This window comes from Hippichthys cyanospilos, chromosome 3, assembly GCF_059441005.1.
Source record: "Hippichthys cyanospilos isolate Australia breed blue-spotted pipefish chromosome 3, RoL_Hcya_1.0, whole genome shotgun sequence".
Taxonomy (NCBI): Eukaryota; Metazoa; Chordata; class Actinopteri; order Syngnathiformes; family Syngnathidae; genus Hippichthys; species Hippichthys cyanospilos.
In genome coordinates, this window is record NC_142371.1 from 5855737 (window position 1) to 5876100 (window position 20364).

At 38.8% G+C, this 20364-nt stretch overlaps 1 protein-coding gene across 1 annotated transcript in view; it reads left to right on the forward strand.

Annotated features, from left to right (window-relative positions):
* cdkal1 (CDK5 regulatory subunit associated protein 1-like 1) overlaps positions 1-18279 on the forward strand; it is a 201086-nt gene extending 182807 nt beyond the window's left edge. The window contains exons 14-15 of the mRNA XM_088409351.1: positions 4411-4575; positions 16650-18279. Of these exons, the coding sequence (XP_088265477.1) occupies positions 4411-4575; positions 16650-16808 (324 nt within the window). The 3' untranslated portion in view covers positions 16809-18279. The remainder of the gene's footprint in view (positions 1-4410; positions 4576-16649) is intronic.
* Positions 18280-20364: the final 2085 nt, after the last annotated feature.

Genomic DNA, 20364 nt, shown 5'->3' on the forward strand with positions numbered 1-20364 from the left:
CGAATTTTTCATCTTATGAACGTGGACTGCGGCGTTTTTTTGTCCCCCTCTTACGCACAAACCTTTCGTCTTACTAACAATCCAACATGGCGGTCGGTTTGTCCGTACTATTTTTTTCCGCTTAGCTGCAACAATGAAATCAACTGTTCTCGCACGTCACGGTAACGCCGATAAGCTATTGCTCTTACAATGTCACAGTCACTGTCCTAGTCACGGTGTCAGACGGAGATGCCGATATGCTATTGGTCGATTAAGCTCACAGTCCCGGGCTCAGTCACGGAGATGCGAATATGCTATTGGCCGGCGTCACGTCAATCACAGAAATGCCGATATGCTATTGGCCGAACACCAATGTGAAGACTTTGCAAACTTTATCTGTTAGACATGGCTTCTAAAATTGCTAGTGGCGGTAAAGGAAGAAGTAAGAGGATGATGACAATAGAAACGAAGCAGGAGATAATAAAAATAATACGGAAGAGGCGCACGCATAGTTAACCTTGCTCGTGAGTATGTCCGTAACCGCTCGGCAATCTTCCAAGGGCAAGACTTTCCTTGCCAGGGGACGGACCTCGGTCGACAACAAAATGGAGAGGCTTCTTCTATTATGGATTAAACAGAAGGAAATCGACGGTGATATGTTCTAGTTTGAGAAAAGTTCTTGTTTCAGAAAATAAATAAATTCTGCTGGTTGGTCTCTGCTCCCCTCCGCCTCCACCCAGTCACGTCGCCCCAAAGGTAAATGTCCTTTTTCCTTTGTATATTTATGTTATTTAATTTAACTGTACAGTAGATTATGTTACTCATTTTTAATATGTGCATAAAGTCGTGATGTTTTTACCTAAGGTTTTTGCACGCGTTGCACGCATTCACTAATTTACATAGGTTTGGATTGCCCGTCATACGAGCAATTCGAGTTATGAGCATAGCCGCTGAACGGATTAAATTCGTAACACGGGGGCCCACTGTGTGTGTGTATATATATATATATATATATATATATATATATATATATATATATATATATATATATATATATATATATATATGTGTGTGTATATTACTTTTTATTTTTTTTATCAGTTTGTTCTGAGGAATCTTCACTCCAGTAGTGGTGATACTGGTGAATGAGTCTACTATAGCTCATTCATGATTTTTCTTTCCTCATATTGCATATACTTTGTATTTAATTCATGTTACCATTTCAGTTCTTCCTGGTTTCATATTTAACAAATCATATGGGCCTCTTTGCTCTACATGTTGCGAGTTCTCACAGGGATGTGCCACCAGCTTAAGCTCATCTGTTGAATAAAGTAGGTTAGGTGAAATATCACACACTCTCAAAAATGTGCACCCGCACCCTAAGGTGGTCATAAGAGCATTTGGCAGCAAGACTTTTTTTTTCCTTCAAATGTATGAACATCAGCCCTAAAGACATGAACATTCCATCCAACACACACAGCTGTTCATCGAACGCGGCTTCAAAGAAGCTCTCTGAACCTGTGAAAAATTAACTTTAAAACATCTTCAAATAAATCAATTTCCTCCGCGCTTTAACCATCATCAGAAACATGTTTGAAGTTGTGCTTTTTATTAGCAGGGAGGGCAGCGGCTGGCAATATTTTTCCCTCCCTTTTTTGCTCCCTCCCTACCGCACTCTCCTGCACACCCCCTCTGCACCTACTTCTGCACGCTATGAACTCAAGTTGCAAGCGTCACTGGCATTCACACACATGCATTCACACCGGTGCATGTGGGCGTACGTGCCATGTGCAGGCATTGAACAACAAGGGTTTCCTGTGGTTCAAAGAGCCTTATAAAAAGCAACCATTTTTTGTATGGAATTTTAAATATTAATAATAATATTTTTCCAAATTGAAATAATGGTAATTCAACTAGCTAGTGATGCATTAACAGGTGTCAAAATCTTCCAACTTTTAAATGCAGGGTATTTCATTATTCTGTACTGCTTCACCTTACATGGACAATGACTCTTAAAGACTCTTAAAAATATGAAAACCCCAATACAACAAACCCTAAGTTTTTATAGCACACAAAAATCCACGGAATCAGTGTTCTATGATGTTTTTCCACAAATGTTCCATATGTGAGCTCTTGTTTACTTGGCACACATGGCAACAATATTCTGTTTACGTATTACCAAACACGAACAGAAAATTGCAATCTTAAGTAAAATATAAACTTGGTGTTTATATGTTAAACCAAATTGAACCAAAATTGTAGTGGCTCTGCCGGAACCAGCACTGGCCCTGGATTTAGCTGGCCTTGCGCCTCATCTGTCGCAGTTCTGACAATTTCAATTTTTTAGAAACTATAATTATTATTATTATTATTATTATTATTATTATTATTATTATTGTTCTCATTGTTTCATTTTAAGTTTGTCACTGTGGTGTCTCGGTTTGAACCATGGGTGGCACCCACGTAATTATGTGAAGCTGAAGATGTCAAATTTGACGGGGGAAAATAATTAATTATAACAGGAAGAAATCAGATGAAGTGATCAGTAGTAACCCCCCCCCCCCCCCCAAAAAAAAAAAAAACAATAAAATAAAAGTTAAAAAAAACGCACAACTGAATGTTGAGAATACAACACCAATGCCCACTGTACTGTACGAGGCCCAGACAGCGACCCTGGTCCTTTTGTAAAATGCCTTGCAGCAATTGAAGTCAGTTATTGGAGATAACCAAGCTAGATGCATACTGCTAACACAGCTCGTTCCATCACTAAATGAACTATCACCCCATCTGATTATGAAAATACACGTTGTAGTGCCTCAACTGCCCTGCAGTCCAGCTCAGCAATTGGGCAGTGCATGTATATTAAAAAAAAAAAAAAAAATATATATATATATATATATATATATATATATATATATATATATATATATATATATATATATATATATATATATATATAGTAAATTTGATTGTAATGCTTTTTTTTGCACACTCAAGTACAGTTCACACTTCTTAACTAAGTTGATCAATAATTAAGAGCTTCAATTGATAAACCTTTAGAGTACATAAAGGTAATTACAATTGGCAGTAGGTCCTAGAGCCGAATTTTAGATAGTCCAGCAGTCACCCACTGGCCTTGGGCCTATGGCTGGTTACAGAGTTAGAACATTGTTTGTTGTATCATTTATTGCACGTGAAGTAGAGAATGTTAAATACATGAAACCGCAAGGACTGGCGAGCTGTGAGGAATGGGAATATTGGGGGAGCCAACAAGAAGTGGCCAAGGGTCACCTGAGTGGAGCGGTGGGAGCAATGAAATGGATGTGGAGAAGTGGGTGGGCTGAGGAATGGAAGGAATGGAAAAGGAGTGTGAACAAAACACTTGGTCTCACTTTAACACCAATCAGATGGCTATCTAACCTGACAATTATAATAGGCAGTCAACTCAACTGCATGTGCAAGGAGGTTAGGTACGGCCAGGGTTTCCAATGACACGGGACAAGCTCGTTCATCATTTAGTTTCCCTTTAATGGACCTCAAATGATCCTCACCTACATGCACAATATTGCCTACATCCTCCACATCCACTGTATCACCCTTCTCAGTTTGCTGCCTGCTTGATCTCGCCCACACACACGCACACACACACACACACACACACACACACACACGTGCGCGCTAACCCTCTGTGGTGGGCAGCAGGTGTGATGATTAGGCAGGTGTGATGCTGGCTGGTAGATGTCGTGGCCTCTTTTCCCTTGCCTATCATATTCCAGCCACTGGATAAAGACTGACAGATTAACACTGAGCTAGGCATAATTGTTCTATTACGGGTACCTCTTCAGCTCCAACAGGTCTCTTCTTTTCTAGTTTTGATAGCCGTTGATTGGTGGAAATCACATTTTGCAAAAAGTGTATTGAAATGAAAGCAACTTAAAGTACACATAGGTTGCTACAGATTAAACATTCTAAAATTGTCCTCTACACCTTTTCATATCCTCCATTTCAATTTTCCTAAAAGTTTTCCGACAAGAGCCAAATAATTGAGAAACTGTGTATGATTGTTTTTTTTTTTTTTGTCCATACATCTAAAAGAATCACTGTTGTTGAATACAAAGGAGAGCCAAGTTCACAATCTCTGTTTTAGTTTAGCCTACACCAAACAAATCCAAACTTTGTTTTTCTGATAGCCAAGGTGTATCCTCGATGGCTGATTTCCTGCATATTTTCCAAGTTTCTTTCCCGAAACACCTAAGCCTGATATTGGTCCTGTTCATTTGAATCAGGTGTGTCGGGGAAGGAAAGCTGGAAAACATGCAGGATACTGGCCCTTTATGTCCAAATTCGGATCCCCCTGTGATAGTCCATGACATAAAATATTTGTATCACTTTTTACGATGATCATCATTGATTACAATTTCTTTTTTGCAGGTACTGGTTCCCAAGAATTTAGAGTTCAAGGGAAAAATGATTGAGGTAGACATCTACGAGGCGGGAAAACACTTCCTGAAAGGACGACCAGTGGAAGACACTAAACCTTTCACCGCCTCCATCGTAGCCCCTCTTCAAAAAGGAGAAGTATCTGGCTTGATGCAGGTACACACGTTTTTGCATATAAATTATGTCAGTTCACATTTTTATTCTGTATCAAATATCAGGGATGTGAATTGCTTTAGACCTAAAAATCCCTTTGTTATTTGTAAAGTTCTCATATTAAGAACTTCTTTTTCTTCTACCGTATTATTTTAAACATCAATCAAACCCATTAAATTATGTGTAATGAGTAGGCTACAACTTGTCGTTTCACAGTTCATGACAAGAAATTAATTTCAGGTCGGCATACAAGATACAAATACGTCCAAGATAAAATATAAAAATATAACTACATAAATATATAATTAAATAATATAAACATAAAAAAAAACCATACATGACGCAAATAAAAACAATTTGGTTCCACATTCGTGACCCCGACTAGAAAAAGACTGTGTGAGTGATAAGTCATCTACTGTAAGATACGCTATGACCGGATAAACCGGCACGCACGCACGCACACACACACGCACACACAGACACATAAGCGCATTCACACAAAGACTGCACATGCATGGACTTGCACAGACACGCACAAACACAATGTTAATGTATCTGTTTCAGTGCATGTTATTTTTCACTGTGACTAGCTAGAGCTTATAACTCAGGACATTGAGCCACAGAGCAGAATATGATACACTTTCTAATTTCACACTCCATCAACCTTTACTGCCAGACAGCCAGAGAAGGAAGGCAGAGAACAGAGGCAAAGGGGTCGCAGCGATCAAGGCAAGACAAGTCGAGAGAGAGAAAGCGAGAAAGGAAATGGATGGCAGAATGAAATAAGGAATAGTAAAAAGGGTTTCACATTAAGACTGCCGACATGTCACTCTGCACTGAAAAGTTCAGTGGTAAAGACCTTTTAAAGTTGCCTCATAAAGTCTGCAGCCCATCCAGTACACACATTCTACCCTCATTAATTTCACCCGCGCTCTTTGAACATACACTGTTTGAGTTTATTGAGCATACACATTTTTTGTTATGTTTTTGTCATTACGCAGATATGTTTTTAGATTTCTCTTTACCCTCACGTCTACACTTTTTGATGTATTAGATTGTTTACAAATAACTCCTTACTTATTCATATGTTGCCATATTTTTTGTCAGTGTTTTTTTCCTGTGTGTGTTCTAAGAATTGCATACTGTTTTTGTTTTCTCTTTTGATCGATTATTCTATTTGAAATTGGCAAGCCTACTGTATAAAAGTGGCTGAGCATTTGACCCTACAGAACGTTGGCCAGTTAGCAGCACTTTACAAAGTATGGAGAGCTGTTGTTCAAGTGACAAGATGGTGGAGAATCATTAAAGGAAGACATGCTCAAGTTGACGCTAAGACGATCAAGTCAATTTTCATGCAAAACTCATTGCCATAGGATCCGATGCTCAAAGAAGCTGGAGAGACGTCCAGCAACTTTTTTACACTTTCAAATTGCTAACCGAATAATCAATCTGAAAAGAAAACAAGAACATGGATTTTAATTACCATACATCATGAGACATCCACAAAAAAATGAGACAAGTATCACAAAAATAAGTATAAGTATTATTAATCACTCTGTAAACTGTCTACAAGCCTTGGTAAAGGTTTGACACATCTATTTCTTAGTAAAGAGAGATATTAAATGGATATATTTGATAGCAACATTCATTACATGGTCTGGGAGACAATATGGATGAATATACTTTTAAATCTACCACATCTGTTATAAGTCAACCGCACCCCTGCTATTGTACAAAAAACATCGTTTTGGAAAATCCAAAAGTCCTTACCCAAGTTTTCCAAGGGATCACTATTCAAAAATATAAAAAGAAGCACACATTCATTGTAAAGGCTGTTTTTTAACTGTCAACATTTAAATAGGGAACCAAAATATTATTGTGAAGTGTTATTATTACTTTAGTATGTTTAACAGGTCCACTCTTCACAACTCTACATATCCAGAGGCAATCTTATGGCCGAGATGTACAAATCCAAGGTCGGAAGTCAAGACCAGTCCGGGCGTTGGTATGCGCCATCTGATTAGTTAAAAAACAATGTTATCATGTCTGACCTGCTGGGGTGCCTGGGGACATTTTTGGCAGATTCAGCATGTTAAAGCCACATTGGACAGTCACTCTAATTGGCTTTTAGCTAGTGCATTTTGCAAGAACAGGAAGTGACAAACGGGAATAAACCGTAAGTGAAGGAAAGCCTTGATAATTCTGCAAAATTTGCACATGATTACTCTCTACATTTTGACTTAAATTGTATATGTCTGGATGGAAGAGCGACAAGACGATGAAGACGACACAAATTGTATGATATTACGGTTGAGAAGAAAATCACGCTAGGGGAAGATATGGAGACGCAACTGGATATAGCGGGTGGTATTGTTAATGTCATTGTTGCACTATACTATCGAGAGTGGGGGGGTTTTCTTTGCCCCGGAGTTCATGAGTGAAAAAAATAGCGGTGTGTATTGTTTTCATTTTTATATCCTCCCGCCACAGCGAAGAACTTTCCAGTTGGCTTCATTCTAACATCTTATTGGTCAGTAAGTTGACTAAGATACCCACATAGGAACTGACCAATCTGTGAAAAAAAATCTCTAACTTAGCCAAATTTGGAAATAGAAGCTGTCCAACCGACATCATCGGTATTTATTATATGATTGCAAAAACGGCGTAGAAAAATGTATACTTTTTGCATGTGGCCAAATACGCATGACAAAATAAGAAGTACATCATAATTAAGACACGGTTTTATTGCATGTATTTTTACTATTAAATACTGTCCAAAAAATATTTGAACTAAAAAATCAAGGATTAACAAAAACAGTATATGATTTAATTTTATATTCTGTGAAACTTCCTTGATGTGTATTTAAGACAACCGAGATGCTCATTAATATGGTGATTGGACTTTTGGGTCCAAACATTGTGGAGCAATGCAATTAAGAACAATTAAATCCACACACAAAATTGGGAGAAAATGGCTTATTTTAGTTTTTGTATTTGCAACCAACGCTTATCAAACTTTCTATCAGAGATTTCTGAGTTTTAAATGTCGGGCTAATAAACCAACACATACATCAACTCAACTGTTATATGCATCAAATCTATGTCGTCCCACATGTTTACATCGGTGGACAGCCACTTTTACTGCTGAGGATTTATAGCCAAGCCTCGACTTGGCCGTATTTGCTCAGCACATGCACATCCGTATGGAAGGCTGGTGTGCAATCATTTCTCTTTGCGGCTTTCCAAATGATAGACATCTCACTTTGTTCTACTTTGTGCAGATCGACATGAAAGTCCTTGGAAGGTTGATCTGCCTTTCCAATCAGTTGCTGCTATCATCGAGCAAACTATCATGCAGTTATGATGCATCACACCATCTTGCTCTCCCCTCCACCCACCCCACCCCACCCGAAAGCCTATAATTTTGAGATTGCAAGATGTGGATGAAAGTGTAATCATTCACTCCTGTCTCACAAGCACACATACAGTTCCTGTATGCTCACACGTACCTACTCAGTGTGTGTGGGGGACAGTGACGGATTGATAATAGATGGTCTTCACTTATAGTAGGATTAGCTGCGACAAGTATTTGGGACATGTGGTCCAGTTCTGACAAAGGCTGGTTATTTGGCTGCGTCACGTCGGTCTTTTTGGTGGTTGCCATGGTTTCCAAGCTTTAATTTTCACTTTTCTCATAACCAAAACACACCTTTGGTGACCACTTACTCCTCAAAGGATCTATAACATCGTGTTTTTGAGAACAGAGACGTCTAATTCTTTTACATTCAAACCCGGCTCACAGTAGAGTACCCACATCTTGCTTGATTCTAGTTCATAATATTTTCAAAGAGTTTCATTCATTTCAGTTTAACCTAACCGGCCACGAGCAGACGCCACACGTGCCCTCATTATGAAAAATATTTGACTCATTTTCAATGTCTTAGGAGCTGGATATCATTCCATCAAAGGTTGTTACGGGATGTGTATTAAGAGATGTTGATGCTCTTTCATTCCAATGAAAAAGCAAGGTTTCAGAGCAACAACAGCACCTGAAAATTTAGCTCTTCTTTGTTCTCAGTCTGCCTCTCCTAGCCGTCTGTCAAACCCTCATTCACAGAAATAGCACTTTCCCGTGGAAAGGGGAAGGACAGTAATGAGTCTTTTAGTGGGACACAATAGCAGAGAAAGCACTCAACAGCGTGGTAAAGAAGAAAAAAGAGAAAGTATCTTCACCAGTCCTCATCCTCAGATGAAATTAAATGATAGAAGGGGTGGAGGAGACAAAAACTGCAGCGAGAAAGAAAGAGAGCAAGGTAGATGGAGAGATCAGGAGACAGCAAAGGCAGCGTGAGTGCCATCCCCGTAATAATCAGGTCTTTTCACAGCACACTTTCTCAAGGAGACCCAGAGAATGGATGAGAGGGGAAAAACAGCTCAGGCCCCTCCACCAGGCAGCAAATTGACAGTTTGTATGAAAGACATGGAAAGGGAGGTACAATTAGGCTAGTAAAAAACTTTTCCATGATATCCAATGACCAAATATGACAAACGACTGAATAATTGTGGGTCTATTACACAATTATCAAATTGTCTGTAGTTATTTTCACCAATTCCTTTCTTTGTCTTTACTTCTTTTGTTAAGCAGTTGAACGTGAACATTTTTCACTCTTTTGTTCCTTTTTAATTATTAGCATGAGGGGATATAAAGACAATGCTTGCATGGGAAGTGTCTTTTTCCTTTGCTGGCCCCTTATTACCTTGTTGGATCAAGCAGTTTGTGTTACCTTTCAATATACAGCTTGGCTGAAAATTCATATTGACTCTTGCATACAAATGACATTGTATGCCCGTACAATTAATGTCATAACATCTGCCTTTACCTGCTTCGTCGTCAGTTTTTTAGACCTCTGCGGAGATGTTTTGATATGTCTATTATTGTTGTTTTAGTTTACAGTTGTGTAAAGCCGCAGTCAGCATAGTGGAAGGGGCTTCCAAATTTTTTTTATCCTCTCATGAAAAACACCGACATGCTGCCCATTCAGCCCTCCAACACACACACACATACACACAGACCACCCCTTGCCACTTTGCGTGCCTATTAAGTAGATGCCAGCTGTATTCTGTCTTGGGAAAAAAAAAAAAAAAGAAAGAACACTGGCAGCTTCGTTGCTTGATGCCTCACATCATAACATGCAAAAAAAAAAAAAAAATCAAGCAGTGACTGCTTGTGAATCTATTTTTGAATGTTTGTGTCTTAGAAATGTCACAAGGTTGAGGTTGGCCTCTGTCTGACTTGTCTCTCACAGCAAATAATGTGTTTGGTCTTCAAAAAAGCAGACGCAGCTATTTCAAGCGTTTCATTTGGCATGTCAAATTTTATTACATGCTCTGTTCTTTGAGCAACCAAAATTACAATAATAGATTAATTATTACACCATCAAAATATTAGTCATGTCTGTTTTTCAGTATTTTAATCGCATATGCCAACTGGAATTATACAGTTTCATTCTGTTTTGTTTATCTCACATTAAGAAGCTTTTAGCATGCCCCTTGCTTGGAGCTTGCCTTTGAACAAATATGAGCGGTATGTATAAATAACACAGCCCTCTTGTTGTTGCAGAGAAACGCTGGTTAGTTATTAAGTAATCTCCCCACACACATGCCCTGGGACAATTAAAGTCCAAATAAAATGGATGAATACCACCAACAGGTTAAATGGTGCCTTATACAGTTGTCTTTACATTATGAATTGCATGACATGGTAGTATGTGGAACCGAGCTTCGTTAGTTTGCACTACAGTATATAGCATCCAACCCAACCCCTTTGAGGAGTTTGAAATGAATAGCGTACTAACGAATTCCCTTAGCCAGACATAATGAAGGCTTTGCAACATGGTTATATTCTGTCTAAATCTTTGCTGTCTCAGGTGCTTTAACATACCTTAACCACACTTACACTTCACGTACACGTTACTGAATGTCAAATGCACTTGTTTGAAAAGGATAATCTAGCTGGAGTAAAAGGCGACAATTGTTATTGTCCCTGACTAAATGCGCCTCTAAGTAGACTAGTAAGTATGCTTCAAGTCTTATCCCACTAGCCATATGTGAGAGCATCTCCAAACAGGATGTCTTGGCCGTAATCGTAGTTCAGGTCAGCACTCCCTGACCCTGTCCCTAAGCATGTGTTATATTTCCTGTCTGTTATAGTGGTTGTCATGTGCCCAACATGTGTTTTTGCATGGGTCTCAACTGCATAAATGTGTTCCACTGTATTGCATTGAGACGACCGTAAAACATTTTATGCAGTCCATCTGCTTGCTTGCAGTTGTGCTAATTGTCAGAAGAGCCTATTTTTCAATGTGGACCAGTGTGTTTTCTAGCTGCCAAAAAGTTTTTATTTGTTGATTATGCAGTTAACTTTTTGCCTCCATATTGTCTTGTGCGCTTCCTGGGTAGCATGGTAAGCTAGCGGTCGACACGTTTGCCTAATAGTCGAGATATTCTTGGTTGCAGGCTCTTTTGTAAATGTTCCATGTTTCTTTGTGGTACACTGACTTCCTCCCACTTTCCCCAAATCATGTTAGGTTGATTGAAGACTTTAAATTCTGTGTGTCTCTGTAGTACTTGCTGTCAGCTAAAATAAACTCCAGTTACCCATGAGCCTAATGAGGAAAAGCTGTATTGAAAATGATTGGATGGATCTAACAGCCATATCCCACCCAGCTGCAAATGTTGCAGAACTTTGTGAGTTTCAATTCGCCAACTATGAGGACATATTCTCTGTCATTTTCCATCAAAAATGCTACAAAATGCCATATTTTGGCAACTTGATGACTGTTCTTTTAGAATCAACCTGTTTATTGACTTGAAGGAGTCAAAAATATATTTACCGCTTGTGTAAATTCATAAATATGTAACAAAAACATCTTACAGGTTGGTGCTGGCAGACGCTTAACTATCCCGAATTAACCTTCCTCATCTTTATTGTGGAACCATGTTAACGCAGGCTTATTTCGAAAAGCAGTGCCTTTTCTTACAGAAAATAGCATGTTTCACAAATATCCCAAATTTTCTTTGATGGTAGATCCAAAGGGAAACTTATCTTGGCTCATTTTATGCTTTACTCATCCTCATGCTTTTAATATTTGTAACTAATTTGATCAGCCGACAGCCTTTTTCTATTAATTAATTTAATTTTAAAACAGTTCCCATTTTATTTCACTTCAGCGTACCAGCGATGGATAGTTTTCAAGTACGCAAATGTGTGTTTTGTGCTAATGAGAGCATAGCCTTGTTTTTACAATAACCAAAGGCAATGCGACTAATCTGCATTAAAAGGAATGCGCTCTTGATCAATTCTGAATTCATAAATTCTGTACCGCAGGCGAAACAAAACAAACTATTTTTTATTAGTCTTTACATTGTGTTCAGCTGACATGTTAACACTATTCTCGTACTACTTACGGAGGAATGTCTGACCAATCCGACAAAATGTGGCCATTAAATCGCCATCCTCCAACATATTAAGATGTCAAAACAATGAACTGTTTGTATGTAGAAACAATGAACTGTTTGTCATCACTAGATGTGAATGAGTGAATGCAGTTATTTTTATACGAAGTGTATCAATGGAATAAAGACATGGTTTTGTTTTCAGGTTGAAAAAAAAAATGTCCGTGCGCCTTGGAATTATGTTGTTGCTTTGTGGACCTTAAAAGAAAACTGATTATCCATAGATTATTCATTTGATTCAAATCTAAGCCACCCTACAAATTAGTTACATTTTACAGCATTTTTTTTCTTCTTCATTGATGTAGTGTTTTTTTTTTTTATGAGCTTAAGATGAATACGAATCTTTTGAGTGTAACTCAGATACACATTAAATGAGAACATTTATAATTTTACTCTTACCATAGAAATGTGCTTTTACGGCTTTTCCCGCATTTATGGGTCCAAACATATGCCACACAATGTGTTATTTTCACCATGGCGAGCAAGCATAAGATGAAAACGCCAGAGAAAAACATTTATTCTTGCTAGGCGAGCTTTGGGAGTGGTAATGTAAGAAGTTAATGGAAGGTGTTCTGCAGCAAGACAGTTAATGTGATGTTTTAAACCCACAGATTTTTTTTTAGAATACATTCTAGATTGAACTAAAAACTCACCTTACAACTAAAAATGTCATATTTAATTAAAAAAGACCAGAAAGCTTTCAAACCACCAGTATGTATTGACAAATTCCTAAATTAAGTTTACAGCATATTTATGTTTTGATTTTGTCTTGTGGCCCTTTGTAATTGGCCTTGTGGTTTTGATAGGTTACGCTTGACGAAATAGTAAAGTCCCAGTATCTTTTAACACACACACACACACACACACGCACACACGTCTCCAGTTATGTCTAGAGTGGCACTGACAGCCGGCGAGGGATCATGTGAAAAATGTGACCAGTGCGTACTGTTGTTTCTTCCCTCTCTCGTGATTCTGGTCAAGAACTGCCATAGTGAGAGGCAAAAGTTCCATTTCATTCTTTCAGAGTATTCCACCTGGTTCACTGTCTGATGAGTTTCTGGTTGATTACGTTTGCTGGGTTTCCACCCGCTGTGAAGAAGAGAGAGCAGAATCTGGCTTTAAAACCTGCACATGTTCACATGGTGGTGAAATGTCAGCCAATAGCCTATCTTTTCTTGCGGCATTTTCTCCTTTTCTGTTTTTCACTGCACTTCTCTGCTACTTTTCTCCTCCCTCCCACTGTGCTGACATGCACCCACTGCCACTTAGATTTGCACTTATCCTCCAAACAAGTAATAGATTTGAGACTGCGCTGTTCGGTCTCTATCCTGGCACCCCGGTGTTTAATGGCACCTGCAGAGAGACAGCTAAATAGACAGAGGCGGAAAAAGGTAGTAGCACACTTGGGCCTGACACCATTGATAGATGATGTTTCGTCTGTCTGTTTTTTTTTTCTTGGCTTTTTTTTTTTTTTTTTTTTTTTTGGAAAGCAAGGTTTTAGTGTTTTTTTTTTTTCTTTTCTTCCGTAAATAAAGAAGCACTGATCTTGAGAAGAAAGGTTTCCAGAACTCGCATTTTACCAACATTTAGATTTTCCCCCTGATAAGCAAGCTAGTTTGTATACTTGGTCAGATGGCGAGGGAGTCGCAGACTCAGTCCCATCAGGAAAATCATCAAAACATTGATTCGTAACTGCTTTTTTAACATGGGCAACATATGTTTGGCAATGTGAACCACCATTGACTCTGCAAGACACCACGTCTCTTTCTTGATATACAGAAAACAATGTCATAACTGGTTACACTCCTGTTGTTTGCTTCATAGCAGGAATTCAAGTCGCAATTCACTTTTTTGAAGAAGCCGGGGAAGTGCTTGTAAAAGTAGATGTTAAAAGCAATTTGATTTCCCTCAAGGATTAATAAAGTAGGACAAAAGCCAATTCGAACAGGATTTTTTTATTTTTCTTCCTTAATATGACAGTGAATGGATTCAAACTGAATCCAATATATTGAGACGCCTACCTCTTTTATTGGCGAGTTGTGTCTTGGAAAGAAATGGCACATTTGCAGTACCGACACATTCAGTTGACACTATCTCAAACTGAGCTGTACTATATTGAATAGCCCACTGAGTTGAACCAAATCGAATCGCTCCACCTTCAAATTCAACTGTCGTTGAATCTTTTTGCAAATATCTAAAACTGCATTGAAACATCCTTTTCTGGTTTCCTTGGCAAATTATCTTAAACAATAAATTGTTTTAATAATGTACAGAAATAACAATTGCTCTGCTATGAAAAAATCTTGGCTCCCAACAAACAGTGAAAACATTTTGGGAAACCGAATTTGCCGTATGGCGGGCAATCCAAACCGATGTTAATTAGCTAATGCGTGTAAAACCCTAGGTAAAAACATCAAAATTGTATATGCATATTAAAAAATGGTAACAAAATAGTATGGAAAGTGCTACTTATATATAATATACATGTATATAATTAAATAACATCAAAAATAAAAACATATGTAAAGGATTTATTTACATATGAGTGACGTGACGAGCTTATTATGGCCATATTCCCTAGTGAGGGTAGCCTAGCCTAGCCTAGCCTAGCCTAGCCTTGCCTTGCCTTCTTCGTATTTCTTGAGTCTCTCCAGCTTGGTTTCCATACTAATGATCTTCTCACTTTTCTCTCTAACATCACTAGCAATCTTAGGACCCATGGCTAAACCCTTTGAAGTTTGAATTAAGCTCTAAAATGCACAATAAATACGATATTGTAAGCACTCACACAATAACAAATGTTTAACAATCGTGGTACCGACCAATAGCAGACCACCATCTTAGCGACTCCATGAGGCCGACCAATAGCTGACCAGTATCTTAGGGAGTCGTGACGACGACCAATAGCAGACCAGCATTGTAGTGACATTGGCAGTGACGCATGTAGTGACGTAAGGGCGTGGCGCGCATGTACAACGACCGCCATGTTTGAGAAGAGAAGTTGTTGTTTTTGATGTCGTAAGGTGAAAAAAATGGCATAAAGAGGGGACAAAAAAATGCAGTCCATGTTGTAAGGTGGAACAAAACGTAAGACAGGAAGGTTGTAAAACGGGGTCCACTGTTCTCCCAACTCGGGAGATTATTGAAGTGATTTTCTGTAAGGGCATACCAAAAAGTACTGAGTTTTTTTTTTTCTTCCTTAAGTTGTGTCAACGGGAAAGGCTGCTTCTAACAGTGGTAAGGAAAAAAAAAAAGAAACAAAGGCTATGATCATAATGAAAGCGCTGATGGTTGAGGAGCTCAAGTCGATCCATTCATCCATTATCTTAAGCGCTTATCCACTTTTGGTAAATATGAGAAGCCATCGCTTATGACACTTTCCCTAGTGAACTTGATGAAAGGTTATTCAAGAAAGCCGCGGATCAATTGCTCAATATCCCTCTGCATAATCCATCTCCGTGGTGATAAGGCATTTTATCAACAGTCGGGCAGGAGGAGATGGGCAGGAATCACCTCAAGGTCATCCCGATCCATTTTCACATTCTCTCCTCGGGTGTGTCCAATGCTCAAATTGACACGTCTCCTGTAGAACTCCCCATTTGTTTAGTGATCAATAGCCTAAGCGTGAGCCTGCACACCTTCCTTAAACTCAAAAGAAAATAAATGGACTTTTTCCCGGTTCAGGGACAAACGTCAAAAGATTCCCCAATTTCAGCCCGTTTAAATTGTCTTGTCCACGCTAATATTAGGGAGCAGTAACAGTGTATTTTTTTAAGCATGGATCTAACGGCTAGCAAATCAACTTAACATAAAAATCAATGCTGTATTCATGTATGTATTGCTTTGCTATCCCCGCATTGATCTTTCTCACATCCCGTCAGGGCTCAGTGTCAACATCCACTCTGATTCAGCAGACGGGCGCCGAGGAATAATTTGATTACCACCAAACTGCTGTACAGCTTCCTGGCTTAATTGTGCTCACTTAAATTCCGCATTTATTCATAAAATAACAGCTGTTTTGACGCAAATGCATTCATCTACAAGATATCAGATTTGGTTCATTATCATGTTATTAGTTATTCTCAAATTAAACAGCATCGCTGAGAAGCAGCAGATGGAGGTAGACAGAAGGTGAAAATGCTTGTTAAAGAAAACACTGAAATGACAATAGTTTTATCGTTTACTGGTCCTGTTGTTTTTGTTAAGAGCAAAACTTTTTTCTCTTTTTCTTTTTCTTCCATAGTTCAAGTTCGGTTGTGACCAATTGACCAATCATTGGTTCTATTTGACCAATAATTGGAGGTAGTGCTCATACTTTACACTCCGTGTGTGTGCTTAGATATAATTATGCGGTGGTTAAAACCAGCCTTTTTACCTCACTAGTTTATCTTGCCGCATTTCCAGCACGTTCCTGCAGCAGGTCATCACGCTGACCCTCGATTCAACTTTATTCGAACTGCAAACTTTTAATGGACCCTCCAGCGGGGTGAAATTCAGATTCTTTTGTTGCCAGAGAAGATGTTGAAAAGTATTTATTTCCTCTTTGTGTGTTTTCTTCACAGGAGCAGATGGCAAATGGTGTCCAAGGTCCCTCTCCTATGTCTTCTTCTGTTTTGTTGATTGGGTCTTTCAGTGTGGACCGAGAGCTATTGAAGAGGCTGGGGGTAGGACTGGCGCTAGCAGCCGCCTTGCTGGCTTTTATTGTGGAGAGGATCTATTAGCGGTGCCGTAACCAGGGAGAAGAGAGCGACGTTAACAGCATCTTTGAATGGGAGGGACATCATCAAATTATTCTCCTACCTGTTTCTTTCTATCTTGTATGCGGTCAAGGAGGTTGTATTTTTGCTTTGAATTTAACAGTTAATTTGGCTATTATTCGATTCCTTTAAAATAAAGGCAAATAAAACACATTTGTACATTTTTCGGTACAAACGATGCCCGTCTTGAAGTACTGTTCTTCGATTGGTGTGATGAAACACAGAAATTAGTTCTACAGTCACTCGGGTTTCTATAATGGATTTTGTTCAATTTCAACCGTTATTTTAATGAATCGTGTAACAAACTGTCATTTTCTCATTAAAATTTAATTGACATTTCTATCTTTTCTAAATGATTTATTGAATGATATAATGAAAACATTTTTACAAAGCAGGTGGCAGACAATCGTCAAAATGTCATCGTTAAACGCTCGCCATTTTCGTTGACATTTGTAGACTCGGTAAAAAGGACAGTAAAATGAAATCAACCATCAACCCTTTGTATTTGATGCAGCATCCTGATCAATTCTCTTCACTATGTCCTTGGTTACAGTATTATTATAAGGAATATTGTTGTTAGGTTTCCCCCACTACAAATCATTTTCTCTCACTTTCTGATTTGTGTTATATTGTTTGTTTTTGAATTTGTTGTAAGTAAAATAAATAAATAATTACTAGGATTAAAAAAAATAAAAAAACAGATTGGAAAAGCACTGTGTTTAAAGCCAGCTGGGGCTAACTGTACCCCTGTGGAGGTACGAGAAGACAATTTAAGGAGTATGTGAGATTTTCATTGATTTCTTCAATTGCTGGTAAATTGAATCCAATGCTTTTTAATGCCATTATAAGAACAAGACATTTTTTCTTTTCGAATTATGAGCAAATTACACATGAAGAATGAAGCAACTTCTTGATACATTTTGTTTTAGAGATTCCCTGGGAAAATGTTGTATGTCTTTATTTTTGGTATGTTTTATAAGGATGTGCATTAGTGACTCAATTCTCTGGCCGACAAAATATAAATAAAACAGATGGTGTTAGACAATCCATCCCCTGGAAATGCAGTCATTAGTGGGGTTTTTTGGTTGTTGGTTTTTTTTTCAATCAGGTTTTCAGCTTTCATGTGTTTCCATGCACTTATTATTTTCCAGATGCCTTCAAAATCTCCAGTAGACGCCTTGACCACGCACAAACCAGTCAATGTGTTAGATCTTCTTTTAGCCAATCAGATTTTAGATTCAGATTTTACCTTCCTCTCTAAGATGACTGAGTTTCAGTTCTGATATGTATAGCTCCTGATTGGTTGAGTTCTGTGCCTATCAAAGCTTGAGTTTTGGTGGAGAACATAATCAGACTATATTATGAATTCACTCACAAGGCGCACTTATCGAGAAGAACTAGACTTTTTGAGGCTAGGTCAACCAACACTGTCGATGGGTTGGGTATTTCAATCTGGAAATATCGTTTTCGGCTTTTTCAGAGAAGTTACTGTATGTATGAGTGGAAGGTTACAACTCGACAGGATCAGCATTAGCATCTCTGGTGATTTACGATGTATGATGTACCTTGTGATTAATTGAAAGTGTTTATATTGATCAAATTGGGTCTGCTTTAAAGGGATAGTGTGTAAGATTTAGGCCGTTTTTTCTTTACGGACAGCAGGAGGTGCTGCATTTACCATTGTCCGTCGCAATAATAAACATGGCTGCCTCCGGGGAACTATATTTAAAACATACCGTTGGTCAATAAGAACACATTCATTTGCAAGTTTTTGTAATTTACAAACATTCCTTTTTAATGAAAAACGGTTTAAATCTTACAAACTGTCCCTTTAATGCCACACACTAGTTTTTTTTTAATATATGGATAGAAATCAGATATGCATGCAATGTGTCTGCAGGACTGTACGCTGTATGCCATCAAAAGCCAAAATGTGGAAGAGTGCTTGGAAGGGGAGCCTGCTGATGAATTCCATGAGTTGTTTTCAGTAACAGTCTATTAACATGCCTTACATTGTGAATCAGGCCAAAGTTGTAGAGCTCTTCTGTATGTTCTTTTGTGACATGATGGTGTTATTAAGAGGTGATTAGGCCACTAAATCCTCAATCAAGGACCATGTCCAAAACTCACAAGCCCACCACTGATAAAAGGTATCCTTGCAAAAATGATTTTTAATAAAATGTTACACTTTAGGTAGTGGATAAATGACATTTTTACATATTTTTACATACCCCTACTGCTTTGGAAGTATAGCGGAATGCAGCATACCTCACGCTGGGCACGTTTGAGATTTGGAACAAGCAATTTTGGAGCATGTCACCAGTAAGCTTTTTGCAGGTGTGCGTCAAGTTTGTTCACACTGCTGTTGCTGGAAAATCAAACGTTATACTCCGTAACTTTTCCATTATTTACTACTCGACTCGTGAGAACGCGTATACCTCTGAGGGTTAGAGTCTAAACGGGGTCCTATAGAATTACTGTTGAAGGTCTCCTGAGTCTTTACCGCTGCTGGTATTTTTCTGTCTTTTGCTCTCGCTTACACACATACACAAGCACACGTACACACAGCCTGCCTGTAAAATCGCTTCCTGGTTTAAGGTGCAGCCATCTCTACACGCTCTCTGAAATCTCACACTCAATAATGTATGGCCCCAATTTCGCATTGCACCGGCACATGAGCCCTGTCAGTGCCTTTCTTTTCTTGCTTCTTTCTGTAGTTGTGTGTATGTGTGTGTTTCCACCGTCTCCCAGGTTGTTTGTAAAATTCCCTTACTGTCACTGGCAAGTCCGTGTGTGTATGCGTCTCTGAACTTTGTGATGTGGTGCCTGCAGGTTTCCCAATGCCTAATTTAGCAGAAGGCCAGAAGCTTCTATAGAGACCGCATGTGTGTTTCCAAAGAGACAGGATCCTTCACCTCTTCATTCAGAAAGCCTGTTATTAGATATAGCAACAGTTTGGTGCCTTCACACGCTAGCTTTGTATTATCCCAGTAAATGATGCGTGTCATGTGTTCACCAAACACACACACACGCGCGCGCGCGAGCATGCATGTGTCATGGCTTTTCCACATAAACACATAGCATGCACAACACGCAACTTTTTGTATCATATGGGCAAATGATGCGTGCCAAGTCGCACACAAACCCCGGCGCTAAAGCTTTATATTAGTCGATCAAATGATGCGTGTCGAACACATAGACACTCGCAGTGTAGCTCTTTGTATTAGGCGATCAAATGATGCGTGTCGCCGTGAAGCTTGTTACATCCATCCAGCAGTGCCCTATATTATTCTCCAGCCATCCATACTTTGTGACACTTCTTTTGATGCTTTGTAAGCACATTTCCGCCGCGTTCGTGTAAGTTACACTGCATTGTTCTCCGATGAAATATGGATGCTGTGACACCCTTTATGTTTGGTACATCATCACTTATCATGAAATATTGAGGCGGGACCCGGAGAGAGGAGATCGTTATTCACTTTGCATCATTCCCTTCAGTTGTTTCTCATAAAAACGAGAG